This window comes from Octopus sinensis, linkage group LG12 (genome assembly GCF_006345805.1).
Source record: "Octopus sinensis linkage group LG12, ASM634580v1, whole genome shotgun sequence".
Taxonomy (NCBI): Eukaryota; Metazoa; Mollusca; class Cephalopoda; order Octopoda; family Octopodidae; genus Octopus; species Octopus sinensis.
The window spans coordinates 43,558,105-43,573,921 of record NC_043008.1 but is presented as its reverse complement, the minus strand read 5'-3'; the positions used below and the strand labels follow the sequence as shown (position 1 = coordinate 43,573,921).

Sequence of the window (15,817 nt, the reverse complement as noted above, 5' to 3'; positions counted from 1 at the left end):
AATAATAATAATAATAATAGTAATAATAAAAATAATAATAATAATAATAATAATAACAGTAATAATAATAATAATAATAATTGGTGCATCATTGCCATAAAATGTGACAAGAGTGTTGTGGGTAGCGGAGAGTGAGAGAGGAGAGAGCGCCATAAATGGCAAGGTAGTTATTATGGAGTAAATCAGTGGGAAGAAGTCAGAAGAGTCATCAGTAAAAGCTTAAGGTCAACATTGCTTGACATCCATCATATTGACAACATCCCACACACAAGACTGTCAGCAGCGACAGCAACAGCGGCAGCAGCAGTAGTAGCAGTAGAAGCGGCAGCAACAACAAAAGAAGAAAGGACAAACAACAGCAGACGCAGCAACAACTACAACAATACAACACAGGAAATATCTCTTCGCAGCACAAAGTGTTGTGGTGCTTGTTGGTGGTGGTGGTGGTGTTTAGCCCCAGGTAAGCCTAATCAAGCAGGCCTATGATCAAAGACATACCAGCAATGACCATCTTTTATTCACACATAGTGTATCCTCTATGATTAGATTATTATTCGATGCATCTTTCTTTATCATCATCATCGTTTAACATCCGCTTTCCATGCTAGCATGGGTTGAACGATTTTGACCGGGAGCTGGCGAACCAGATGGCTGCGCCAGGCTCCAATCTTGATCTGGCAGAGTTTCTACAACTGGATGCCCTTCCTAACGTCAACCACTCCGAGAGTGTAGTGGGTGCTTTTTACGTGCCACCGGCACAGGGGCCATTAAGGCGGTACTGGCAACGACCTTCCTCAAATCTTTTTACACATGCCACCGGCACAGGTGCCAAGACGGCGGTACAGGCAACGACCTCGCTAGAATCTTTTTACACATGCCACCAGCACAGGTGCCAGTACGGCGACGCTGACATGATGATATATAGGTCCTTCAAGGGAAACTTTACAAAGAAGAACAAAAGTGCATTTGAGGTCTGATATCTGAGGAAATCTGGCTGCTATTTCTAGATGAGTGAGTGACCACATACAGGTGATAAGTGACGATGATGACCGAAAGTGTGCCGTACCCTCAGAGCAAGAATTTATCTGGAATCCGTCAACCATATGAGCCACTGAACAGCCATCTCTGACCTCAATTGTCTTGTCAGTCCCTGCTTTATGTCTTTATCCTGGCCAATAAGTCTTTGAGATCTTAAGAATTATATCATCATCATCATCATCATCATCGTGTGTGGAGGCACATGGCCTAGTGGTTAAAGCAGTGGACTTGCGGTCGGGGATTTGCAGGTTCAAATCTCAGACCGGGCGATGTGTGTGTTTATCAGCAAAACACCTAAGCTCCATGCAGCTCTGGCAGAAGGTAATGGCGAACTTCAGCTGATTTTTTTGCCACAACTTTCTCTCACTCTTTCTTCCTGCATCTTGCAGCTCACCTGTGATGGACTGGCGTCCAGTCCAGGTGGGGAACCTATACGCCAAGGAAACTGGGAAACCAGCCTTTATGAGACAGGCATGGCTTGAGAACGAACAAAACATCATCATCGTCATCATCTTTGTTTAACGTCTGCTTTTATATGCTAGCATGGGTCAGATGGGTTTTCTTTTCTATGGCCAGATACCCTTCCTGTTGCCAACCCTTCTTTTCCCATAGCCAAACCTGCTTCCCATAGAAGACTGGATGCAAACAGCACTGCTTGTATGATGGTGATGCTCATTTACAACCATTATATGATATCTAGACAAGACGATACACAAAAGCACATACATACATATACATATATGGGCGTGGCCGTGTGGTTAGGAAGCTTGCTTCCCAACTATATGGTTCCGGGTTCAGTCCCACTGCGTGGCACTTTGGGCAAGTGTCTTCTGCTATAGCCCCGGGCCGACCAAAGCTTTGTGATTGAATATGGTAGGCGGAAATCAACTGCCGTGTGTATATGTGTGTGTAGATGCTTGTGCCTCTCCAAGAGAGAGAGAGGGGATATATGTGTATATATATATATATGTAAATATAGAGACAAAGAGACAATCCATGCAATGGAAACACTCCTCCTTACCACCTCTAAAGGAAGCCAAAGGTTGTTTCATTTAAAGGGAAAGTATTGGTCTCAGTTTCTGGGGGATACAACAGGCATTGTGTTTATTGACTTTCTTCAAAAGGCCCACAACATCAATGGGAAATATCATGCTAACTTGCTGAGGCAGTTATGAAAGGCTATCAAGACCAAACACTCAGGAAAACTGACGAAAGGGATCTTGTTTCATCAGGACAATGCTCCAGCACACAAGTCCTTAGTTTCGATGGATGCTGTACATAACTGTGGCTTTGAACTGGTTGATCACCATCCTTATTCTCGTGATTTGGCCCCATCTGATTATCATCTGTTCCCCAACATGAGAAAAACTCTTGGCTGGGAACCAATATGGCAGTGATGATAACATGATACCTACTGTTGTTGACGTTTTGATGAATGAAAAGAAAGGTTCTTCACCAAAGGGATCCAAGCACTGCAACAGTGACAGAAGTATGTAGACAGCAAGGGGCCACTTTGTTGAAAGTAAACCTCATTGGGTCACAGTGTCTTAGTCAGCCTATGAACTTTTCAGCCGACCCTGATATGTATGTTAGCTTCAGTCTAACAAATTCAGTCACAAGGCTTTGGTTGTCCCAGGGCTATAACAGAAGACACTTGCATAAGGTGCTGTGCAGTGGAACTGAACCTAAGACCACATGACTGGGAAGCATGCTTTTTAACCATACAGCCACGCTTGCACCTAAGGTCAGCACTGCCTAACATCTATAATGCTGAGAACACGTGACATTTAGTGCGAGAACAGAATCTTTGTGAGATGGAGGGGGAGTAATATGTCTGTCATTACATTAAGCAAATCAAGTTAAAAACACCACAAAACCATAATGGACTTCAGCAATTACTGACTCTGCCTGCCCACCATAATTACTAATGAGTAAGTCTCTCTCTTCCTCTGACTTCTCCTCTGGTTGCTACTACAATGGCTTCTGTCTTCCCCCTCTATTTTTGAAACAATAACCTCCTCTGTTCATTTGAATCTAGTTGTGATACCAGTGCCGGTGGCACGTAAAAGAACCATCCGAATGTGGCTGTTGCCAGCGCCGCCTCGATTGGCCTCTGTGCCGGTGGCACGTAAAAAGCACCAACCGATCGTGGCCGTTGACAGCCCTGCCTGGCACATGTGCTGGTGGCACGTAAAAAGCACCCACTACACTGGCGTTAGGAAGGGCATCCAGCTGTAGAAACACTGCTAGATCAGACTGGGCCTGGCGCAGCCTCCTGGCCTCCCAGATCCCGGTCGAACCGTCCAACCCATGCTAGCATGGAAAGCGGATGTTAAACGATGATGATCTTACTCAACCAAGACCCCACAATTCCTGTCCGTTTCTCCTCGACCTCCTCTTGTCACTTCCACTGTGCCTCACCTCCCCAACATCTTACTACACTAAACACTTAGGCCATTCCTTCTTCCCCTGAACTGCATCCCTCTGGAAACCCCTCTCTACCAAATAGATGATTTGCCAACAAATGTCCAAACCGAACGTTAACCACATCAATCACACTAGTCTCCTCCATCAATCAAAAGCCTCATCATTCATTCTCTTCAGATTATTAACCTTTTTGATACCAACCCATCTGAGACCATCACCACTAGTTCTATGATATAAACTGTTTCAAAGAGATCTAAATTAAAAATCTGTGTTTGACAACCAATGTTTGTTTACAACCCTGAAATTTAGTGGTTCAATAAAAAGTGACCAACAGAATAAGAACTAGACTTAAAGCAAGTGACGAGGTCAGTTTGACAGAGTAAAACCCTTCAGGGCAGTGCCCCAGCATGGCCTTGGCTAAATGGCTGGAATAAGTAAAAGAATATGATGGAAGGCATAGCATATCTTGGACAATATTTATCGAATGTGTCCTTTCTCACCAAGAACAAAATGTAATTTGAGGGAGCTTTAGCACCTATTTCTAGGATACAGGGAAACCATGCAGTGGCTCCTTTATCAGCTTGTGTTTTAAAACAGTTGGGTGGCCAGGCTTGGACTGACCAGAGAATCGCCCGAACAAAATCTAAGGGAGGTAACTTACTTTACACCATTGATTTAAAAGTCAAGTGTTGCTTAGCCGTAAACTATTTCTGATCAGATCTACAATCAAAGTTATTCCAACCATGACCACACTGCCTTTCTTCAAAGATATCACCACCATATATCCAACGTCATTAATGTTCTGAGTTCTAATTCCGCCGAAGTCGACTTTGCCTTTCATCCTTTCGGGGTCGGTAAATAAAGTACCTATTTCTTTACTACCCACAAGGGGCTAAACAAGGACAGACAAACGGATTAAGTCGATTATATCGACCCCAGTAACTGGTACTTATTTAATCGACCCTGAAGGGATGAAAGGCAAAGTCGACCTCGGCGGAATTTGAACTCAGAACATAGCGGCAGACGAAATACCGCTAAGCATTTCGTCCGGCATGCTAACGTTTCTGCCGACTCGCCGCCTAAATAAAGTACCGGTAAATAAAGTACCAGGTTCACACTGGGGTCGAATTAATCGACTTAATCCCTTTGACTGTCCTTGTTTGTCCCCTCTATGTTTAGCCCCTTGTGGGCAGTAAAAAAAAAAAAAATATATATATATGCAACGTCATTCATTCCCAGTCTTCTGCAAAGAATATGCCTGGTTGGGGGAAATATTCCCTTGTCTGAACACAATTGAGGGTTGGTGAAAGGAATTGAGAACATGTCTATCCATAAGGAAATGTTACTCTGCTTGGAAATGGGTGAGTGTTGGCAACAGGAAGGGCATCTGAGCTGTAGAGAATCTGCCTTAATAAACTGTCTGATTCATGCAAACATGAAGAAGTGGACATTAAAATGATGTTGATGATAATTTCTTTATTTCAAATTACCTGCTATCGTTAAAATGAGAACCATTTGTAATTCTTTAATATGCATGCTCATCAAAAGGACAAATTTCGTCCGACCTATGCAAGTATGGAAATGTAGACTTTAAAATGATGGTGATGATTATGATGATGACTGCCTTTTTATCACATAGCCAAGAGAAACACACTCAGAAGCAGTGGTAAAAATGATGACCTCAGTGACCTGCCAAATATTGCACTGGGTTACTCAGCACTAACAAAAGGAGAACTTCAACCGGTGTGGTTTGAGTGAGCTTTTCACTGTGGCCAACAGAAATTTACAGACATACAGACTGAACAATCGAGAGAGTACAACATGAGCAGAGAGATACACTGCACCCTGTATCATTCACCATGCAGTATGGCTCCCTTATTTCTTTATTGCCCACAAGGGGCTAAACACAGAGGGGACAAACAAGGATAGACAAAGGGATTAAGTCGATTACATCGACCCCAGTGCGTAACTGGTACTTAATTTATCGACCCCGAAAGGATGAAAGGCAAAGTCGACCTCGGCGGAATTTGAACTCAGAACGTAACAGCAGACGAAATACCGCAAAGCATGTCGCCCGGCGCGCTAACGATTCTGCCAGCTCGCCGCCTTATATAAACAGTTCTTGCCTTGATGGGAACCGTCAAGGCAAGAACAGAGGATAACTGGGACGACTGGTCTCTTGGCTGCAACTAAATGTTTGGTTGTCTAATTGTGTCTACCTCTAGGCTTGCTCAATAAAGATTGAGCCTGGGGCTATACAACGACAACAATTAAGAGATGAGAACATATATTACCTGTTCTAAGTCTTTCACCATTTCTTCATGGTTTTCACCAAAAATCTATTAAAAGATAATAATTAATGAAAAAAGAAAAAAAGAAAATCTTATAAGAAAATCATTTATAAAAAACACAAACACCCAGCAAAAATTTGTGAGTGACAATGAAAATTGTAGTGGTCAGCAGGAAATTGGGGTTAAAATTGAAGTTTGTATAAAAAGTAAAGAATATTCCATCTAAGAAAAAGTATTTCTATTCAACGGTCAAATTCAGAAATATGCATGTGTGTGAGTGAGAGAGATAAGGGAAGAGAGAGAGAGAGAGAGAGAGAGAATTCTTTTTTTCTTTTACTTGTTTCAGTCATTTGATTACTGCAGCCATGCTGGAGCACCGCATTTAGTCAAACAAATTATCCTTTGTAAGCTTAGTATTTATTTTATCGATCTCTTTTTGTCGAACTGCTAAATTACAGGGATGTAAATAAACCAACATCGGTTGTCAGGCAAAAAGAGGGGGGGGAAACACAGACACACAAATACATACACACACATACAAACATATAAATATATATATATCATCATCATTACCGTTTAATGTCCGTTTTCCGTGCTAGCACGTGTTGGACGGTTCAACTTGGGTCTGGGAAGCCAGATGGCTGCACCAGGCTCCAGTCTTGATCTGGCAGTGTTTCTACAGCTGGATGCCCTTCCTAACGCCAACCACTCCGTGAGTGTAGAGGGTGCTTTTTACGTGCCACCGGCACAGGTGCCAGTGGAGTCTGGCAGTGGCCACGATCAGTTGGTGCTTTTTACGTGCCACCGGCACGGAAGCCAGTCAAGGCAGCACTGACATCGACCAATATATATATATATATATACGATGGGCTTCATTTAGTTTCCATCTACTAAATCTACATACAAGGCTTTGGTCGGTTCGAGGCTATAACAGAAGATACTTCCCCAAGGTGCCACGCAGTGGGACTTAACCCAAAACCATGGCAAGCTTCTTACCACACAGCCACGCCTGCGCCAGTATTATTCTGTATATTTCATATGAAAAACTGCTGTTAGGTAAGAGCTAGCCTAGGGTTAAACAACGAAACAAATTCCCTTACTAATGTGTACCATATAACAACTACATCAGGGACGACCTGTGGCAACACAGCCACATCAACAACAGAGGAGGCCCAATGGCCCAATGGTTAGGGCAGCGGACTCACGGTCGGAGGATCGCGGTTTCGATTCCCAGACTGAGCGTTGTGTGTGTTTATTGTGCGGAAATACCTATAGCTCTACGAGGCTCCAGCAAGGTGTGGTGGCGACCCCTGTTGTACTCTTTCGCTCCAACTTTCTCTCACGCTTTCTTCCTGTTTCTTCTCCCCGACTTCCTACGCAACTGCTGAGCCTAGATGCGCATTCATCCATCCGTCGATGCTCTCAGTGTCGGGGTGGTTGACCTGCTTTCTCTTCTGCGGGTCTTACAAATAGCAAAGGACCAAACACGTTTCGGACTTCTCTCACTACAGAGGCGCGATCTTGCGAGCTCTGGGACGAAGACCGCTTCGCTCAACTGCAACAGCAGCAACAACAACTGTAATATGATATTCAGAAGCAATCATTAAACCGTTTCGCAGCTGAATTTCAGAATTCGAGCGATGAATAGAAAATGTAGCAGGTGTAAGGGGAATAACTGTGTCATCTTATTTGTACCTTGCTAAGAATATTCGGTTTTTACTACCGGAAAATAAGGCGACGCGCTGGTAGAATCGTTAACATGCCAGACAAATTATTGAGAGACATTTTGTAAATTTGTACGTTCTGAGTTCAAATTTCAGCATTGCCTTTTATCCTTTCGGAAATGATGAAATAAGTACCGATTGGGGACTGGGTCGATGTAATTGACTTAACCCCCAAACCCCTCTCCTAAAACTTCTTTGGCGTTAGGAAGGGCATCCAGCTGTAGAAACTCTGCTAGATCAGATTGGAGCCTGGTGCAGCCTTCTGGCTCGCCAGTCCTCAGTCAAACCGTCCAACTCATGCCAGCATGGATAGCGGACGTTAAACGACGATGATGATGGTGATATGCCTGAAAGGATTATTAATATTATTATTATTATTATTATTTATTATTATTCTTTCAGTTTCAGTCTACCAAATCCACTCACAAGGCTTTGGTCGGCCCGGGGCTATAGTAGAAGACACTTGCCCAAGGTGCCACACAGTGGGACTGAACCCGGAACCATGTGGTTGGTATGCAAGCTTCTTATCAGACAGGCGCGCGCACACACACAGACACACATACACACATACAATGGGCTTCTTTCAGTTCCTTTCTACCAAATCCATTCACAAACCTTGAAGCTGCAGCAAAAGATACTTGTCCAAGGTCCTAAGGTGGGACTGAACTCAAAGCCCGGTGATTGAGAAGAAAGTTTCTTCACCACCGAGGCAAATGATCTTTTATTTCCTCATGCTTTCAGGGCATTACATGTAAATTAGACAAAAAAAAATCAATGGGGTTTCACTGATAAAGACAAAAATTGGGAACAGTTTTTACCTGACTAAACAACTTAACGAGTTGTTTGCTATTCAGGTTGTAAACAAGTTTCACAACACCTGGCAGCAGAAGTTTCAACCACAGGTAGGTATCACCGCAGAAAACATCTGAAAGAATTCACAGACAGAAAAAAGAGTTTGGTAAAATTATCGTGATATGGTAAAGTGGCGATTTCTAACTGTGAAGGTAACCCGTGGAGGAGGTAGACCCAGGAAGACATGGGATGAGGTGGTGAAGCATGACCTTTGGATGTTGCGTTTCATGACGGTGATGGCTGATGAGTGACCGAGATTTTTGGCAATTTACTGTGCTTGAGTAGACTCATCAAGCCAAGTGAAATTGTAATTGTGGACTGTGCCAGTGACACATGAAAGGCACCTGTGCTGGTGACACACGAGAGGTATCCACTACATCCTTGGAGTGGTCAGCATTAGGAAGGGCATCCAGCCATAGAAACCTCAAACCGTCTAACCCATGCCAGCATGGAAAACGGATGCTGTAAGTAAGTGTATGTAGGCAACGTACATACATATATAGAAATATACATACAAACATACACATAAATATACATATACATAAACATAGATATACATACATACACAGAAATATACATACATATATATATATATATATATATATATATATATATATATATATATACACATACATATATATTTACATACAGCCATCCATACATCCACACACACACATATATATATACACATAGAGAGAGAGAGACAATAGATGAGAGAAAGAGAGAGAGGCAATAGACGAGAGTGAGTGGGGGAGGGAGAGAGAGAGAAAGACAAATGATGAGAGAGAAAACAAAAGGGAGATTACAGGAAACCATTCCGAATGCTCACCTCCGGAAGAACCTTTCTTCAACATATCGGACACCAACTGGGTCTTCCCCAGGTAAGTGTTCTCATCAGCAATCTTAGCACAAAGTTGTCGGAAACATCGGAAGGCGTCGTCTTTGTTGCCGCCTTTCTTGCCTTCTTTACTTTCACTTTCAGCACTGTTACTGGACGGTGACGGTGGAGGTGGTTTGCTCTCTGAAATGGAAGAACGAGACATCTACTAATTACTTTAAGAAGTCAAAGAAAGTTTTCCAACATTTTCTCCATTGCCAACCTACATTTCAAAAATTCTGCAGCTGTTGTGGTTATTATTATTATTATTATTATTATTGAGTGAGAGAGCAGTGCATGCCATCAAAGTGACACTGAGGTAAAATATACGAAGCCCAGTATACCTATCATGACTACCCGTCTGATAAGGGTACACCAGGCACATGCATCACAACCATATGTGCGAGACATGGTGATCTCATATCAAGATTAACAGTGCATGACCTTGCAGGTGGGGCCCAGTTAGAATTTTCTTCTGGTTGAGTAACCCATCCCGCTCAAAAGGTCCCTGAATAAGGTTTGTTTAAGGACGTTGAACGAAACCCCCATGTTTCCAAAGGTGAATTATTCAAACCCCAAAGAATCCCTCTCAACACACGGCTATGATGCTCCGCCGCTACTTCTGCTCGTGATCAGAGATGCACATATCGTCAGCCACTAAGGGACATGCTCAACTGGTTAAGGTCAAACAACTGACAAGCAAATCTGTGGTATTGAGCAGAATATTTGCTGTAGCCCATCTTTTATACCAAGACAAAACAATGTACATGATAACACTTCCAATCAGTTAAGATCAGAAGCCATGAGAGCCACTGCCTGGTACTGCATCAGGGCATTTATTATTATTATTATTATTATTATTATATTATTATTATTATTATTATTATTATTATCATTATTATTATTATCAGCATGAAAAGGAAGATGAGAGTAGAGAGGGAAGTGCTGTCTCGTAGCAAATTCATTGAAAGGTGGGTGAATGTCGGAAGAATGGCCAGTATTTAACGGACCAATTCTGAGGTTACCCCTGTAACAAAAGAGGTAAATATAAAAGGAGAAAGGGGCTCTCTACCCACCTTTTGACCAGGCTCCCATGGATTTTATGAGTTTTTCCACGAGTAACCTTTCGAAGCGCCTCCCCCTATTGGGAGTTTTAATTGTTACTTATTTTCGCATTTGTACATGGACTTTTCAAACGGACAAAACCCTTTTTCTAACTTTCGTCCTGTATTTTGTCCTTACGTATTTTATCTGATTTTTGTAAGCCCTTGTGGCCAATAAACGAGAATTAATTATTATTATAATTATCACTATTATTATTAAGTTGGTGAGCTGGCTCAATCATAAGCACGCCAAGAAAAATGCTTAGCGATGTTTCATCTGTCTTCACGTTCTAAGTTCAAATTCTACCAAGGTCGACTTTGCCTTTTGTCCTTTTGGGGTCAATAAATTAAGTACCAGTGACACACTGGGGGTCATTGCAATCGACTCATCCCCTCTTCCAAATCGGCTGACCTTGTGGCAAAATTTGAAACCATTATTATTATTATTATTATTATTATTATTATTAAGCATGTTCAACAGGGTCAATGAAATAAACCCCAGTTAAGTGCCGGGGCCAATGTAATCGACTTGTCCCCATCCTGCAAAATTTTGTGCCTTTAGTAGAAAGAATTCATAATGATTTAGCAGCATCTGTTTTCCATGCTGGCATGGGTTAGACAGAAAATTCAGAATTACGTAAACAATAACCTGTCCATTTGTCCTTAATACCATTCAGCAGACTTCAACGTCGGCGTCACAAAATCCCTTTGCACTGGTGAGTCGCATGTTTTCCATTGATGAAAATCACCAGCGTCCAGATATTCCCGTTCGTATCGACCAGAATGCCATGTTTGGATTCTCACAGTTCTGCGGGCACTGAATGAAGGATTACCAGAGTTATGTCCCTTACATAACGTCGACAAGATAAGCTTGGAGAAGGCGCTACTTCACCCAATGAAATCTCTACGTGATCGCCTAACCTTCTAGAAATAGCAGCCAAATCTCCAAATCTCCCTCACATACCATCATCATCGTTCGTTTCATCGTTTAGCGTCCGCTTTCCATGCTGGCATGGGTTGGACGGTGCAACTGGTGTCTGGGAAGCCAGAAGGCTGCACCAGGCCCAGTCTGATCTGGCAATGTTTCTACGGCTGGATGCCCTTCCTAACGCCAGCCACTCCATGAATGTGGTGGGTGCTTTTTACGTGCCAGACGAGGCTGGTAAACGGCCACGATCGGATGGTGCTCTTTATGTGCCACTGGCACGGAGGCCAGGCAAGGCTGGCTACATGTTGATGGTTTTATATGTTAAACACTCACCAACAAGTGTGTGTGTGTGTGCGTGTGTAGCTACCCAAATGACAGACTTTTATTTAGTACCTAACAAAGAAATTCATTCGCAAGGCAATGGTCAGCAAAAGGCCACAGCAGAGAATGCCCAATGTCCACCACACGATAATAGTAGAAAGAATTTTAATCAGGCCCAGTCGGGGCTTCGAGTTTAAGGAGCTGCTTTGCAGTCACGTGGTTTGAGTTCAGTTATACTGAGTGGCTCTTTGGGCAAGTTCCTTGTGAGAGAATTTGGTAGACAGAAACTGAATGGAAGCCCATTCATCATCATCATCGTTTAACGTCCGCTTTCCATGCTAACATGGGTTGGACGAATGACTGAGGGCTGGCGAGCCAAACGCTGCACCAGGCCTCAATCTTGATCTGACAGAGTTTCTACAGCTGGATGCCCTTCCTAACGCCAACCACTCCGAGAGTGTAGTGGGTGCTTTTACGTGCCACCAGCACGGGGGCCAGTCAGGCAGTACTGGCAACGACCTCCCACGAATCTTTTTACACATGCCACTGGCACAAGTGCCAGTAAGGCGATGCTGGTAACGATCATGCTCGAATGGTGTCTTTTACGTGCCACCGGCATGGAGGCCAGATAGCCACTCTGGCCACGATCATGCTCGGATGGTGCTCTTAATACTCTACAACACAAGGCTCGAGTGCCAGTAAGGTGACGCTGGTAACGATCATGCTCGAATGGTGCCTTTTAAGTCCCACTGGCCCGGAAGCCGGTTAGACGCTCTGTCAATGATCACACTCGTATGGTGCTCTTTGCACCCTGCTAGCACGGGCGCCAGTCATAGACACACACACAGATAGATAGATAGATGTTTGGAAGGACATCCAGCTGTAAAAGCCTCACAAAAACAGTGAAGCCGGGTGCAGTCTCCTGCTAAACTGTCCAACCCATGCCACCATGGAAAAACAGATGTTAAATGATGATAACGATGATGATGATGATGATATACATGTGTGTGTGTGTGTGTGTCCTTCACCACTTGACAACCTGTGTTGCTTTGTTTATGTCCCTGTAACAACCTGACTGGTTCAGCAAAAGACCAGCAGCCCCTGAGACAAAAAAGGTGCAGAGCTTGATATGTTTGACTAAAACCCTTCAAAGCAGTGCCCCATCATGGCCACAGCCCAATGACTGAAACAAGCAAAAGATAATTTAAATAACGAAAGATGGACCCTTACCTTTCACATCAGCAGAAGGCTTTTTCTTCTCCTCCTTTTTAGGGGTACTGGAAGTTTTAGAAGCTGTTACATTGCTGCTGCTGCTGCTGCTGCCGGTGCTGCTAGTGCCAGACCGTTTCCTTTTATTTTGGGGATTATTGAAGAAGTCTGAAACAAAAAAAAAGAAGAAATAAATCTAGAATGTAATTTATATTATTAAAGAAAATAAACGGTTTCAGGCGCAGCCCCACTGCAAGGCACCCTTGGACGAGTGTCTTCTACTAGGACCCTGTGCTGATCAAAGCCTTGTGAGTGGATTCGGTGGACAGAAATTGTATGAAACCTGTCACATGTGAATGTATGGATTTGGCGTTAGGAAGGGCATCCGGCCATAAGGACCATGCCAAATCAGACTGCAGCCTCCTGGCTTGCCAAGTCTGGTCACACCATCCAACCCATGTTAGCATGGACAATGGACGCTAGATGATGATGATGATAATGATGACAGTATATATATATATAAATCAATAAATGGTGGGGTTGTGTTGACTGCATGTGGAGAAATGATAGGCAAGGAAAAATTATAAAAAGGCAGAATGCTAAATTGAAGGTAAATTTTAATAAAAATGGGTGTATGGAAAATTAAAAAATTTTTTTTTTTAAATATATATTAATTCAAAGCGGTTTTCGTCGCAATGCGACTTTTCAAGAATTGTCAGGTGTATGTGCTTTCGATGCAGATGGCGTTATTGTACAGCACCAGGTTTTACAAATATGTAGGGTTATATAAATACCATTATTATTATTTACAGGATTGTAAAACCCAGCGCCGTATAATAAAACCATTTGCACTGAAAGCACGTAGAAAGTTTGTTTAAAAAGAACAACTATGAACTGATAGAGGTTCTTAAATTTGACAGAAACAGGGAGGCTAATTCACTGGTGTAATGGTAACACACTTAGCCGCATTAATAAAGGGATGTGGGTTTGAGTACCACGCGGATGGTTGTGATGCATGTGCCTGGGTACCCTTAATAGACGGGTAGTCATGATGGGTATATTGGGCTTCGTATATTTTACCCCAGTGTCACTTTGATGGCATGCACTGCTCTCTCATTCAATAATAATAATAATAATGTTGATGATGATGATGATGATGATGGTGGAATAGCTTCCTGTCTAAACTCAGCCAGTTTGTACAAACAGACGTTAAACAAACTGGTGTTTTACTAAACAACAACAAAACCCTCATCAAACCTAAATGTTAACTGGAATGGTTAAGAAGTCGTGTTCATCGAAAGGGTGTCAGTGAAGGGTTAAAAAATTATGTCATAAAAAGTACCTTTAATTAAGTCGTTAACAGCATCCTTATCGTCTTGTTGCAAATCTTGAAATCCATCCAGGTCTTCAGCTTCTTCGATAATCTTGGTGGTAGGCCTTGCTCGAAGAAATGTTTCAAAGATACAAGAGGGATGGTACCATTGCTTCATGTCGCCTCCATCATCAGAGAAAGGATTCGGTACCACTTTACCAATCCTCAAAGCAGCCTTTTCAATTTTGGTCTTGCATTTCTTGCAGCTGGATGTGCCCAGCTTGGCATACACCACAATGAATCTGTTCTCGGCCATTATTCGTGAAGGCAGAAGCTGGAGAGGAATGGAATTCAAATCCAAAGAGCTAAGCAAAGGATTGAGGTAAAAAGCTGCTGCACGGTAAAATGGAAACCCCTGCCTCGTAAAAGCAAAGGGGCTGCGATAAAGTTTGTTTATTAGAGTCCTAGAGAACAAAACTGGCAGAAATACTTGCTGTAACATCAAGCATTTTAACCTGCAACGAGAGCAAAAAAAAATAATAAATAGATACATGAATAAAAAAATAAATAAGGGGCAGGAGTGGCTGTGAGGTAAGATGCTTGCTTCCCAAATACATGGTTTGAGGTTCAGTCCCACTGTGTGGCACCTTGGACAAGTGTCTTCTACTATAACCTCAGTTCGACCAAAGCCTTGTAAGAGGATTTGCTAGACGAAAACTGAATAAAGCCTGTTATGTGTGTGCGTAGTAGACCGTTATAGACTGGGTGAACTGCTCGTTTTATAGTGGGCGTGGACTAATAACATGAACAAGTCTATTTTGATTTGTAAAACCTTCCATGCCCAGGTTAAGGAGTTAGTGCAGAGGGCATTAACTGGTGCCATTATTAATAATAGGTGGTGGTGTGCCCTCAAACGAGCTATTCGTTCTGAGTCTATTAGATTTAGCAAACAGTTAAGTCTAGATAAGACTAGAATAGAAGGGGCTTTAACTAAGGAATTAGATGAAACCATGGAGTCTGGTTCTGCATCCAGAGTGGTGGCAGCGAAAGCAGTTTTATACCTACATCTCAAAGCCAAACACAAAGGGTGTAGGGTCAGAGCTAAACTTCATGCGGTGGGAGAGAGAGTATTAACATTGCTGGATGGGCACATTGTGTAGAGAGGCAGAGAAGCCTCTATCAAGTCTTTAATGGACGAACATGGGTGTTCAATGGAAGGATAGGAGGCGATGCAAAAGGCTTTTCACGCATTTTGCTCAGTTGCTCAGGGAGCGTGGCAGGCTGGACTGTGGGGAGCCCATCACTGGCAGGCCACGACTCTCAGCACGGGAGGCGGAATGCTCTGAAAGACCGATTACGACTGCGGAGTTCAAAAAGGTGCTGGCTGAGTGCACCAGGGACACATTGCCAGGGTTGGATGGTCTGCCCTATGAATTTTATTGCAGTATACTGGACTTGTTTGGGTACTTGCTGGCCTGCATCTACACCAACTAGCAGCAGAATGGAAGGATCCCCAGCTCTGTGAGTTAGGGAGTGAAGACCCAAGCAAGGGGGACTATATTAGTAATTTTAGGCCCATAATCTACCTAACGTAGAGTTAAAGATTTTGGCCAAGGTGCTAGCTAAGAGGTTGGCACGTGTCATGGAGAAACTTGTTTAGAAGGCGCAGACATGCGCCATCGCAGGCAGGTTGATCCAGGACAATTTCCATCTCTTGTGCTACACCTTAGAGAGG

The 15,817-nt window shown here is 43.0% G+C and overlaps 1 protein-coding gene across 3 annotated transcripts in view; it reads right to left on the bottom strand.

The window, feature by feature from the left end:
* Positions 1-15,817, bottom strand: part of LOC115218063 (DNA ligase 3) — a 49,343-nt gene that overhangs the window by 23,317 nt on the left and 10,209 nt on the right. For all 3 annotated transcript variants that reach the window (XM_036507886.1, XM_036507885.1, XM_029787832.2), the window contains 5 exons: positions 14,113-14,597; positions 12,792-12,938; positions 9,162-9,353; positions 8,299-8,405; positions 5,760-5,804 (listed from right to left, as the gene is read on the bottom strand). In XM_036507886.1, coding sequence (XP_036363779.1) covers positions 5,760-5,804; positions 8,299-8,405; positions 9,162-9,353; positions 12,792-12,938; positions 14,113-14,584 — 963 coding nt within the window. In that variant the 5' untranslated portion in view covers positions 14,585-14,597. The remainder of the gene's footprint in view (positions 1-5,759; positions 5,805-8,298; positions 8,406-9,161; positions 9,354-12,791; positions 12,939-14,112; positions 14,598-15,817) is intronic.